The sequence below is a fragment of the Lonchura striata genome, chromosome 18 (genome assembly GCF_046129695.1).
Source record: "Lonchura striata isolate bLonStr1 chromosome 18, bLonStr1.mat, whole genome shotgun sequence".
Taxonomy (NCBI): Eukaryota; Metazoa; Chordata; class Aves; order Passeriformes; family Estrildidae; genus Lonchura; species Lonchura striata.
In genome coordinates this window covers 3055592-3068461 of record NC_134620.1, presented here as the reverse complement: position 1 = coordinate 3068461, position 12870 = coordinate 3055592, and the positions used below count along the sequence as shown (strand labels likewise).

Here is a 12870-nt window from a genome sequence, read left to right as displayed (position 1 = left end):
CCCGCAGGGCAGCGCTGGCCGGGGGTCCCGTGGGCAGCGCGGTGGCCGGGCCCCCCTGCCCGGGCCAGGCAGGTATGGGGAGCCCCGCGGGGCACGGGGGGCATGGGGACCCGGGGGTGGGGTTGGCACACGCGGGGGGCGCCCGCAGACCCCTGAGGGCACCACAGGGCACTGCTCTGGCTCCCTCCACGAGGGGACAGCAGACACGCGCGGACAGGGGACACGGGGACATGGGGGGGCTGGCGGGCGTGGGGCACGGGGTGGGATGTGATGGGACGGGGGACCGGGAGCGGCAGGGGACGGGTGTGGGGAGTGGAGGGACACCACGGGTGGGTGATGGGGATGGATGCGGGGCTGTGGGGGGAAAATGCCCGCGGGTGGGTGAGGGGGACTGGCACGGGGTGGGGAGCGCGGGTGGGTGCCACAGGTGGGTGCCGAGCACTGACCCCACCCTGGGGCGCAGGGGGGCTCGCTGGGGACAGGCTGCAGGAGGTGCTGCGAGACCTGGACATCGCCCACGACGCCTTCACCCACCGCGACGAGACCCCAGAGCCAGCCCAGAGCCCCCTCCCCGCCCCGAGACCCCCGGCACCCCCCAGCCTGCCCCCCTCAGCCCACCCCGGGAGGGGCAGGGCGGCCAGCGGGGCCACAGAGGGGACGCGGGGCCAGCAGCCCGGCGCGGGGTGTATTCTGTAACACAGAGATGTACATGGCACCGGCTGTGCGCGGCTCCCTGGGGCAGCGGCGGGCGACACAGGTGACACGGGTGACACGGGCGGCACGGGTGGCACGGGTGGCACGGGTGGCACAGACGCGCAAAGAGGCCACGGGTAGAAAAAGACCACGACGCTATCGCCACGAGAGCGGGGCGAGCCGGGACGGGACGGGGCGACAGACAGACGCACACGGGGACACGCGGTGGGTGGCACCGGGTGGCCCGGGACGGGGGACGAGCCCGCCGGGCGGGGCTGCGGTGAAGCGGCGCAGGCGGCGGTGGCACGGGCCGGGCCACGGGGGCGAGGGGAGCCCTGAGCCCCCAGAGCCCTCAGTCCTTCAGGGTGGCCTCGGACACGCCCTGGGCCAGCAGCTCGGCCAGGACGTTGTCCAGGTAGTTGGGGTCGGGGTAGCCGTGCCCCGTCAGGTTGGAGCCGAACTCGGTCTTGTGGTGGATCTCGTTCCACACCACCGTGTCCGACTCGCCCGTGGTGTTGGAGGTGCCGATGGTGAAGATGAGCCGCCGGTCCCAGGCCACGATCAGCAGCTTCAGCACCTGCGGCAGGCACGGCCATGGCTCGCCCACCCGGCAGCCCCGCCCAGCCTGGCATGGATCGGCACAGCCACCCAGCACCCCTGGCACGGCACAGCCTCAGCCCCCCCGGCTGGCATTCAGCCCCAGTACGGTGCCCACAGGATGCCACCCTTCCTTGTGGTACCCCCACCCCATCCCAGTGCAGCTGCAGCCTCCGCATCCCATCCCATGCCATCCCATCCCACCCCACCCCATCCCATCCCATCCCATCCCATCCCATCCCATCCCGTCCCGTCCCGTCCCGTCCCGTCCCATCCCATCCCGTCCCATCCCATCCCATCCCACCCCACCCCATCCCATCCCATCCCACCCCATCCCATCCCATCCCACCCCATCCCATCCCATCCCATCCCATCCCATCCCACCCCACCCCATCCCATCCCGTCCCGTCCCATCCCACCCCATCCCATCCCATCCCACCCCACCCCATCCCACCCCGTCCCGTCCCGTCCCGTCCCGTCCCGTCCCGTCGGGGTCTCACCTTCCTGCCCTTCTCGTTGTCGGGCAGGTAGCAGTGCCGTGGGAAGCCTCGTGCCGTGAATTTCTTCCCGGGATTGGGATGCTCCGGGCCCTGGGTGGGTGTGGGGACAGGGGGTGAGTGGGGGACACGGGGCGGGCTCACCAGCCTGCAGAGGGGTCCTCCCTCACCTGGATGCCGGTGGGGATGTCGTAGACGATCCGGATGGTTTTGGAGTCGGTGTATCCCGGGAGGGAGTGGGGGATGAGGTGGAATTCCATCTTCCCGGGGGGCTGCGTGCCCGTCTTCTCCCCGTAAATGGCCTTACAGGTGGGGCACTGCAGGCTCCCATCCTGGGGGCACCGCGGGGGCCTCAGGGGTGGCGCCCACCTGGACCCCCCAACACCCACCGAACACCCAGTACCCACCCAGCACCCACCCAACACTCCCCAGCAAACACCCAACAACCCCCAGCCCTCTCCAACACCCACCCCTGGACCCCACCCAGCACCCACCCAACACCCACTCATCACCCATCCAATGCCCACACCCACTCCAACACCCACTCAACCCACCCAGCACCTACCTGGAACATTCCAGAACTCCCCAGCACCCAGCCAGAAGCCCCCACACCCACCCAGCACCCCCAGCACCCCCCCGCGGGCAGCCCGGGGTGCCCTGACCTTGTTGCCGTTGTTGTACATGGCGAGCAGGCACAGCAGGTGGTACATGTGCCCGCACTTGCCCAGCTTGCCCACCAGCTCCGGCTTGATGCCCCTGGGGCTCAGCACGCCCTCGTAGCCGGAGGAGGTGACCAGCCGCTCCATGCAGATGGTGCAATCCTGCCGGCAACGGGATCAGCACCCAGGGGGAACGAGGAGTCACCCCGGGGGTATTCCCGAGCCTCCCGGAGCCCCCCGAGCCGCCCCTCACCTCATCCGGGGGGTTCTTCACCTTCTGGATGTAGCGGCGCACCACGTCCTCGGGGGTCTTACCTGCGGGGAATGCCGTCAGAGCCCGCCCGCGGTGCCACAACCCCCCTGTCACCGGGCGGGGACACCCTGCCACCCCCTGCCAGCACGGAAGGGACACGCGTGGCACAGAGCAGCGACGGGCATCACCCCACGCAAACCCCGGGGGTCTCTCACTTCCCCTCCGTGTGTCCCCCCGTCGCTGACCCCGCTGGGACATTGGTGGCTCCTTACTCTTCTTGAGCTGCTTCTTTTTGGTTTTCCTGCAGATGCCGTTGACGCCGGGGACAGGTTTGATGTCGCTCTTGCTGACGGGCGGGGGGTGCAGGATGGGTTTGGGGGCGCGGGTCAGGCACACGGGCAGCCCGGCGGCGCACATGAGGATCCCGGTCATCCCTGCGCAGGGAGAGCGCCTGTCCGTCCGTCCGTCCGTCCTTCCCACCCCCTGGCAGCGTCCCGCGGTGTCACCCCGCGGTGACACCCAGCGCTGGCCGGAGCCCGCTTACCTGCGAGGGCGGGATGGACGGGGCCGGTGCCGTTCAGGTTCTTGACCGGGAGCGCTGGGACCCTGCACGGAGATGGGAGAGGAAGGGGCTCAGCCGGGCTGGCAGGGCTGGCACTGTCCCCTCCCCGCATGGCATGGCCCCAGAGCAGCAGCATCTCCACGGGACACAGGGCAGTGTCCGCAGTGTCCCCTGGGGGCTGCTGGCACTGTCCCCAGGCACTGTCTTCCCCACGGGACACAGGACAGTGTCCCCTGGGGGCTGCTGGCACTGTCCCCAGGCACTGTCCTCCCCACGGGACACACGGCAGTGTCCCCTGGGGGCTGCTGGCACTGTCCCCAGGCACTGTCCTCCCCACGGGACACAGGGCAAGGTGTCCCCTCACCAGCTTGGAGGGCTGCTGTCCCATCCCAGGGGACTGTCACCCAGAGCCACCTGTCCATCTCTGGGCACTCAATGGCACTGGTGGCATCACGTCCTCCTCAACCCAGGGTGGTGGCCTTGTCAGGGCATCCCGACAGTGGCACGCGTGTCCCACATCCCCGCGGGGACATGCCACCACTCGTGTGCTCCCCAGGGACCGCCACCCTGCCAGCAGCCTGGGAACAGCTCCCACCAGCGGCATCACTGGGGTCTCCCTGATCCCAAAATCCCGTCCCGCCCCAGCCGTCGCAGTGATGAGTTCGGCAGCGCTCAGCCCCACGCGAGGACGTTTTCCTGCATTCCCAAAGCCCCTCTACCCACACCAAGGCCGGGGCAGCGATGGGGGCCCAGCCACCTCCTACCTGTCCTTAGGCATGTGCCAGGACAGGGACAGCGATGGGGACGGGGACAAGAACTGCTCAGCCCAGCACACAGAAGCGAAAGCAGGATGTCAGCAGGGGAAGGAAATGTGCCAGGAGCTGCTGGGGGCTCAGAGAAGCCACCTGTCCCCCCAGCCCGGTGCTGACAGCCCCGAGGGGACACCGGGCCAACCCACCACGGGGTACGGCCGTGGAGATGTGGGTGCCAGGACAGGGACACCCACCAGGACACAGCGCCAGGGGTCTGCTTGCCCACCTGGACCCCCCCGGTGAATCATCGCCACCACAGAAGGGACACCGGGGCTGTGGCTCCTCCCCTCAGCTGTGCCCTCCCCGGGATCTGCCGGTGGCATCAGGCCCGGAGCTGGGTCACACAGCCCATGCCGGCCTTGGGGGACACCATTCCCGTGGGCCCGGGCACTCCCTGTGCTCCAGCTGGCACAGATAGCGTGGCACGGCCTGGCACAGCATGGCACGGCACAGCACGGATCAGCACATCCCCTCTGCAGGGATCCAAGCACCGCCAGGACCACCCAGGTGTCCCTCCCGCCACCCGCGGTGGGGACCCCGGGGCTGGAGGTGACACAGTGCCACAAGAGCCGGGGCTGCTTGCAAGGTGACAGCAGGGGACGAGCCACCCCCGTCACCCCTTTTACCCCTCTGTGCGCCCACCCCTGCATCCCCTCCGCCTCGGTGACACCCCGCTTGTCCCCACCCCGCTTACCCGGGGGGGACAGCGGCCCTGGCGCCCAGTCCAGCCCCGCGCTGCGTCCCGGGCCGGTTGAGGTTGTTGAGGCCGGGCAGCGGCGCGCCGGGCACGCCCTGCCCGGGGCCGAACCCCGCTCCGGCCACCCGCAGCCCTTCGCCCTTGGCCGCGCTCCCCGCCGCCGCCGCCGGCGTCCCGGTCCCCGGCGGCCACAGCGCTCCCCCGGCGAAGGTGCTGCTCTGGCGGACGGCGCCCGGGTAGAGTTTGCGGCGCTGGGACGCCAGGATGGCGTTGGAGGCGGCGCGGGTGCTGTTGACCAGCAGGCACTGGGGGCACGAGCAGGGGGTGCCCGTGCTGGCGCCCACCGGCCAGGACTGGGATTTGGGGATGGAGCCCATGGTGAGGGGATAGGCCAGGTCCATGCGGCGCCGCAGCCGCCGCTTGCGCTGCGTCTGCCGGTTCATTTGGGACATGCTGCTGAAGTAGATGAGGTAGCAGAAGCCCAGGGAGGAGAGGTCCAGCCAGGGGTGCTGCTTCTCGTAGGCGTTCTGGATGGTGATGCAGATGTCCATGTCGTAGGGAGTCCAGGAGTTGTTGTCGTTCTCCCACTCCCACACGATTCCCTTCCCCGGAGCTGAGGAGGGGTCGTAGAAGTTCCTCCGCACGGGGCGCATGGTCCCTGGGGAGACAGAGACACGGGGTGACACCAGTGGGGGGACCCACACCCTCAGCCATCCCCGTGTCCAGCTTCCAGCCCGGCATCCCGCAGGGACTGGGGTACAGAGGCGCTTTGGGGTGCAGCAGCCGCTCTGCCCCTTCATGAAAGTCCCCTCTGCACCCCAAAAGCGCTTCCCTAGGGATTAATCCAACCCTCAACCCGCCAGTGGTGACGGTGGCTCGGACTGCCAGCCCTCGGGGTCATCCTCCTGCATGTCCTGGGAAGGGCGATGCTGCTCGGCCAGTGTGGGAAATGGATTTGTAGAGAATTCTCCAAGGTGAGAATTCAAAATTCGTAGACAATTCTCCCACCCTTCCTTCACATGAGACTGAAAACAGAATAAAAGTTTTTAAAAACACCTCTCATTTACCCCATCTCTGGGTCAGAAAAGGGCGTAATCCAACAAATCCTTGTGCTTTCTCCAGCTTTTTTCCATCCCTCTGGTCCAAGCCCTTCCCCACCCTCCCCTCCCCGTGGCCATGCCGGGGCAGGGGAAGCATTTCCCGGTCAGGAGAGGTTTCCTGACAGCTGCTGGCTCTGGCGGTGACACAGCCGGGGATTGTCCCCGGCCAAAGCCCGGCCCCTCGCCGCTGGTTTGGGCTGGAGCCGGACCCCGCAGCCCCCGCGGAGCTCCGCGCCGGGGAAGCATCGCAGCCTCTCCTGGCGTCCCCCCCGGCTCGGGGCCTGTCTATCCCCCGGCCGGCACCGCTTGCCCAGCTCGATTAACGGCGCTAATTAACGGCCATTAATCATCGGCCGCAGCCGGCGGCAGAGCCAGGCCCCAGCTGCGCCCGGTGCTGAGGCAGCTCCGCCGGGGCCGCGGGAGGGGAGCGGGGGGGCTGCAGCGCCCTGCCCGCACCCCAAATCCCCAAAAACTGCTGGCTCCGGGCCGCCCACGCCCCACTGCCCACCCCTGCCACCCCACTGCCCAACCCTGCAACCCCACTGCCCAAAACTACACCCCCACTGCCCACCCCTGCAACCCCACTGCCCACCCCTGCCACCCCACTGCCCACCCCTGCCACCCCACTGCCCACCCCTGCAACCCCACTGCCCACCCCTGCAACCCCCCTGCCCAACCCTGCACCCCCCCTGCCCAACCCTGCCACCCCACTGCCCACCCCTGCCACCCCCCTGCCCACCCCTGCCACCCCACTGCCCAACCCTGCCACCCCACTGCCCACCCCTGCCACCCCCCTGCCCACCCCCTGCCACCCCACTGCCCAACCCTGCACCCCCACTGCCCACCACCATCCCCGTTCCCTCACGTCCGTGTCCTGTGTCCCACCTCATTCCCAGCCCTGCACCCATGGCCCCCATCCCGCTGCTCATGCTTGTCCAAATCCCACATCTCCACCCCAAATCCCACATCCCCACCCCAAATCCCAAATCCCCACCCCAAATCCCACATCCCCATCCCAAATCCCACATCCCCACCCCAAATCCCAAATCCCCACCCCAAATCCCATATCCCCATCCCAAATCCCACATCCCCACCCCAAATCCCACATCCCCATCCCAAATCCCAAATCCCCATCCCAAATCCCACTAAATGCCCCTCACATCCCACATCCCCCAGAGGATGAAGGGCCAGCCCATTGCCCTTGGCACACACAGCTTCCAGTCCCCAGGGGCCACCGGCTGTCCCCAGCCCCTGCCCCCTGTGCCAGCCGTGCCAGAGCCACAGGGCCAAGCCGGTGTCCCCAGGGCCTCGGGGAGGGGCCGTGTGTCCCCGCTCTCGGAACGGGGTCACCTCGTTTTGCTTGTCACTGCGTTTCTGTGTCCCCAGGCACTGCGTGGCCAAGCCCCCCGAGCCCCCCAACCTCCTGCCAGCCTTCCCTGGGTCCCCATGTCACAGCAGGCACCAGGAGCACCCTCAGCTCAGGGGACACTCTTGTCCCCGAGCACCACGGGCCATGTGAGAGCCTCCAAACCCCGGGCCTCACCCCTGGGAAGAGATGAGGGACAGAGATGGACACAGGGATGGGGCACACGGGGACCACAGTGCTGAGGACAGTGGCTACGTCCCCTGCCATGACACCCCTGGGGACACGAGATCCCTCTCAGCATCCCTGTCCCCAAGTCCTGCTGGCACAGGGACTGTGGTACCCAGGGACATCCTGGCAAGAATCGTTTTGTCACCCCAAATCCATTCGTGGCCCCACAGGTCCCCAAGGAATACCCAGCACGGTGGCCATGGCACGTGGTGCCAGCTGCTGTCAGAGGATGGGTCATGGCCAAAGCTGGCAGGAGGTGGCATGGGGACAGCCAGGGTGTCCCGGTGGCTCCCGCAGCTCTGAGTCAGCGCGGACCCTCCGGGTCGTGCCGCTGTCCTCGCTGACTCAGGGCTGCAGGTGCCAAGCTGCCCTTTGCCAAGTCCGTGACCGGCTGGAGTCCGAGCCAGGCTGGATGGCAGAGGCAGGTGGCACGTCCCTGCTCCGGTCCCCATCTGAGCCCCAGCCCACGGCAGGAGCCGCATCCACACTCGGGGTCATTTGGCAGCACTGGGGACTAGGGGTGCTGGCATCAGTGGCCAGACGGAGGTGCCACAGCCATGGGGGTCCTGCTGTGGGGTGTCCCCAGGCAGGTCCAGGGGGTGTCACCTGAGGTGTGGCACGTCCCCTGCCCGCTCTGCCTGGCCTGGACCGGATCCTGCCCTGGGCAGGGATGCGGGGATGGGCAGGAACGCACCCAGAATGGTGCATCCCCCACAGCACAGCTGGCACGTGCTGGTTTAATGGGTCACACTGTGACGGGGACACATTTAATGGGGCTGGGCTTGGTCCCAGGGTGGGATCAGCCCTGATTTCCCACAGGATGCGTGGCCTGGATGCGCTGCTGCAGCACCATCCGGCACAGCTGCAGCCATCCCAGCGCCCAGCACTGCTCCCAGTGCCCAAACTGGGGCCTCCCCACTTCCCTGGGCGTGGAGCAGCTTGAAGGGGACGATGAGGGGACAGCGGGATGATGGGACACAGCTCAGCACCCACGGAGGGGACAGGGCATGGAGGGAGTGGGGACACGTCCCTCTGGGATGGGCTCCGAGGTGGGTGGGAAGGAAAGGGATGGAGGAGCCTGGAGGGGCCCATGGGGGGAATGGAGCCCTGGAGAGTGAGGGGAGGGGAGGGGAGATGGATGGACAGAGGGAGGGAGGGATGGACAGAGGGATGGAGGGATACAGGAATGAAGGGATGGACAAGTAGAGAAGGAAGGAAGGAAGGAAGGAAGGAAGGAAGGAAGGAAGGAAGGAAGGAAGGAAGGAAGGAAGGAAGGAAGGAAGGAAGGAAGGAAGGAAGGAAGGAAGGAAGGAAATTATGGATGAATATGTAGAGATTCACTGAATAAGGAGAAAGGGGAAGACGGATGGATGGATGGATGGATGGATGGATGGATGGATGGATGGATGGATGAATGATGGATGGATGATGGATGGATGGATGGATGGGTGGATGGATGGATGGATGGGTGGATGGATGGATGGATGATGGATGGATGGATGGATGGATGGATGGATGGATGGATGGATGGGTGGATGGATGGATGGATGGATGGATGGATGGATGGATGGATGATGGATGGATGGATGGATGGATGGATGGATGGATGGATGGATGGGTGGATGGATGGATGGATGGATGGATGGATGGATGGATGGGTGGATGGATGGATGGATGGATGGATGGATGGATGGATGGATGGGTGGATGGATGGATGGGTGGATGGATGGATGGATGGATGGATGGATGGATGGATGGATGGATGGATGGGTGGATGGATGGATGGATGGATGGATGGATGGATGGATGGGTGGATGGATGGATGGGTGGATGGATGGATGGGTGGATGATGGATGGATGGATGGATGGATGGATGGATGGATGGATGGGTGGATGGTTGGATGGGTGGATGATGGATGGATGGATGGATGGATGGATGGATGGGTGGATGGATGATGGATGATGGATGGATGGATGGATGGATGGGTGGATGGGTGGATGGATGGATGATGGATGGATGGTGAATGGAATGACAGACAAACAGACCTGCAGTGACAGATTGATGAATGGATCAAAGGACAGACACAGGGACAGGGGAGGGATGAAGGGATGGGTGGCAGGATGGAGGGATGGAAGGAAGGAGGGAAAGATGGAAGGATGGATGGAAATATGGCAGGATGAAAGGACAGAGGGAGGGAGGAAGGATGTACCTGTGGTTGGAAGGACGGATGGGTGGATGGATGGATGATGGATGGATGGATGCATGGATGGATGGATGGATGGATGGATGCATGGATGGATGGATGGATGGATGGATGGATGATGGATGGATGCATGGATGGATGGATGGATGGATGGAGAGAGAGGGGGAGTGAAGGCTGTGTGGGTGGATGGCTGCATGGACGGACGGACAGATGGAAGGACAGGCGGGTGGCTGGATGCTCCTGGCTCGATGCCAACCCCTTACCCGTGTCCTGCCGGAACTGATGCATGGACTGGAGGTCAATGACGTAGGGCGCCAGCTGGACATCGACCTGTCCCAGCACCACGCTGCCACGGGCGTCCTCCTTCAGCACGTTCTCGATGTGGTGGCACACGGCGGCCGAGTAGGGCCGCCAGCGCCCGTGCTCGTTCAGCCACTCCCACACCACCACGCGGGCGACGTTTTGCGGGGGGAACCCCAGGCCCCCCGAGGCCAGCATGGCCCCCGAGCCCTGCCGTGCCATGCCCGGGGCACGGCGGCTCAGCCCCGCCGCGGGGGCGCGGGGGTCACCCGGGGCCCCTCCAAATCCTCGTCCGGCTGCGGGCCCCGGAGCTCAGCGGAGCCGGCGCTGCGGGGCTCTGCGGGGGCCGGTGCTGCCGGCCAGGTGCCCCAGGTCCCCGAGCCGCCCGGTGCCGCTGCCCCGGGGCCGCCGCGCGGGGCTGGGGCCATCCATCACCCGGCACGTCTTCCCCGGCTCTTCCTCCTCCCGGCGGTGCTGCTGGCAGGGCTCAGGCTCCAAAAAGCCACCAGGACCTCGCAGACTGCGTCGGAGGGAGGATGGCGGTGTGTCGTGAGCGGTGATGGGGACGCACAAGCCACCGTGCTGTCCCCCCAGACACCCACTCCTCCTCTTCCTCCTCGTGTCCTGCCGCTCAGCCCACGTCCTCGCTGGCTCCGCGGCTGTCCCCGCCGCCCAGCACGTCACCGGTGGCCAGTGAGGGGGATGTCACCTGCAAAACAGGGCCACAGCGCGGGTCACCGCGGGTACCGCCAGGCGGGTGGCACCTGGGGGAGCGTCCCCGTCGCCCCGCCGAGCCGGAGGGCAGCGAGGCCGCGGTGCCCGCAGCCCTGGCAGCGTGGGCTGCCTGCCAACCCCGGCCGGCTGCCGGCCTCCGGCATGACAGAGGGGACAAAGGGGACGGGGGGGGACGGGCCACCCTGCTGACGGCCCTGGGGGGCTGCCGGGGGTCTCACGAGCCCGGGAAGCCTCATCGCTCCCCGCGCCGGGGCTTTGGGTGCCGGGGAGCCCGCGGGCCCTGGATCCCGCTCCAGCCGCCGCTGATTTATGATCTGCACTGCAGGCATCGGGCTGGGGGTGATCCCGGCCCCCCGCTCCCCCCGCTCCCACCCACGGCAGCCCCCAGCCCCACGGCGGCGGGTGGGGGGCCCGCGAAGGCGGGATCGCTGCACGAACAGGCGGCAGACAGAGGGACAGCCACGGCCGGGCGCACACAGACACACCGACACGGAGGGACACGGGCACACGCGCTGGCACACGCGCGGCCGGTGACACGGACGGACAGCGGCACCGACAGAGGCGCACGGACGGACGCGGGGAGCCAGGGCAGCACAACAACCCCCCCGCGGCCACACGCGCGGCCACCCGCTCCGCTCGCCGGTGCACACACGCACCGCGCACCCCGCACGCGTGTGCGCCCGCCCCGCGCCCGCCGTGACCCCGAGCGCCGCGGAGCGGAGGGACCCCCACCCCAGCCCTGAGCCCCCCCGGGCCAACAGCCCCCCCAAACCGGGGCCTGCCTGCTCTTCCTGGAGAGGGGGGGGGGTTGAACGGCCAGGCCTGGCCCCCGTGCGCGGTGCCCCCCCGCCGCACGGCAGCCCCCCGCTGCAGGGTCCCCCGCCGGCCGCCGGTCCCCCGCGCTGCACGGCAGCCCCCAGGCCGCCGGTGCACGGCCCCCCGGTGCACGGTATCCCCGAGCGCGGCAGGTTCTCCCCGCCGGGCGCCTGTTGTGTGCCCCCCCGGCGCACGGTCCCCGCCGCTGCACGGCAGCCCCCATCCCTCCGGCGGACGGTCCCCCCCGCGGCACGGCGGCCCCGGCCCCCCGGTGCCTCGTCCCCCCAGCCCGGTGCCCGGTTCCCAGCGATGCACGGCATCCCCCAGCCCGCCGGTGCCCGGTCCCGCCGCCCCCCGAGCCGCCCCCCCGCCCGCCATGGCCGCCGCCGCCCCAGCCGCGGCCCCCGCCCGTTACCTCCGGCGGCCGCGGCCGCACCGGGACCCGCGGCCGCTCCGGGAGCGGCGGCGGCGGGCGCGGGGCCGGGCGGCGGCAGCGCTCAGCCAGCGCCAGGCAGCCACCGACACCGGCACCGGCGGCGCGCACGGCCGCGGGCACCCGAGCCGGGAACGCGCGCCGGGAACGCGCGCCGGGGAGCGGGGGCACGCACGGGGGAGCGGGCATCGGCACCGGGATCGGGAACACGCACGGGAAAACGAGCATCGGCACCGGGATCGGGAACACGCACGGGGGAGCGGGCACCGGGACCGGAGGCGCGCATCGGGACCGGGGTCACGGTCGGGGAAGCCGGGACAGGCAGCGGGGACACGCACCGGGACCGGGTGTCTGCACTGGGAACAGGCACCGGGACCGATGTCCGCACTGGGGACAGGCACCGGGACCGGTGTCTGCACTGGGGACACGCACCGGGGTTGGGGTGTCTGTACCGGGAACCCGCACGGGGATGGGGCAGCCACACCGGGGCCAGGCCCCTACACCGGGGACACACACTGGGCACTGTGGGGACACCCCTGGGACACGTAGGGGACCGGGTATCTGCACCGGGGACCTGTTCTGGGTGTGGGCACCCACAGTGGGGACACACCAGGAGCAGGGACAGCCACGGCGGGGACACGCGTGGGGGACCAGGGACACACACTGGGCACCCAGCATCTGCACTGGGGCCAGGCGCCTCCACTGGGTGTTCCCATGGGGGTTGTCCCCCAGGTGTGTCACACTGCTCGAGGTGACACTTTGTCCCCCCCTTAGGACAGGTGTTTCCCACAGCCTTGTGGGGAAACTGAGGCACGTGAGGTCTCAGGAGGCCCTGAGCCACAAAGACACCCCGGTATCTGTCACCTTCAGCCCAAGGGCTTGTGGCTCTTCCTGCCAAGGGACAGATCTGAGGACAGA

General features: G+C 68.2%; 1 protein-coding gene across 1 annotated transcript; it reads right to left on the bottom strand.

The window, feature by feature from the left end:
- Positions 1-653: 653 nt before the first annotated feature.
- Positions 654-10293, bottom strand: DTX1 (deltex E3 ubiquitin ligase 1). Its single transcript, XM_021537347.2, has 9 exons — positions 9932-10293; positions 4768-5428; positions 3244-3305; positions 2972-3133; positions 2700-2761; positions 2450-2608; positions 1958-2119; positions 1791-1880; positions 654-1270 (listed from the first exon to the last, which is right to left on the bottom strand). The coding sequence occupies exons 1-9, from the start codon at positions 10188-10190 to the stop codon at positions 1046-1048; spliced, it is 1842 nt and encodes a 613-aa protein (XP_021393022.1). The 5' UTR covers positions 10191-10293; the 3' UTR covers positions 654-1045.
- Between the last annotated feature and the right edge of the window lie 2577 nt (positions 10294-12870).

Coding starts and splice junctions, on each gene's coding strand:
- DTX1 (XM_021537347.2), bottom strand. CDS start 10,190: ATGGCACGGCAGGGCTCGGGGGCCATGCTGGCCTCGGGGGGCCTGGGG. Junction 1,881..1,957: donor ACATCCCCACCGGCATCCAG/GTGAGGGAGGAC, acceptor ACACCCACCCAG/GGCCCGGAGCATCCCAATCC. Junction 1,271..1,790: donor ACAACGAGAAGGGCAGGAAG/GTGAGACCCCGA, acceptor TGCCTGCCGCAG/GTGCTGAAGCTGCTGATCGT.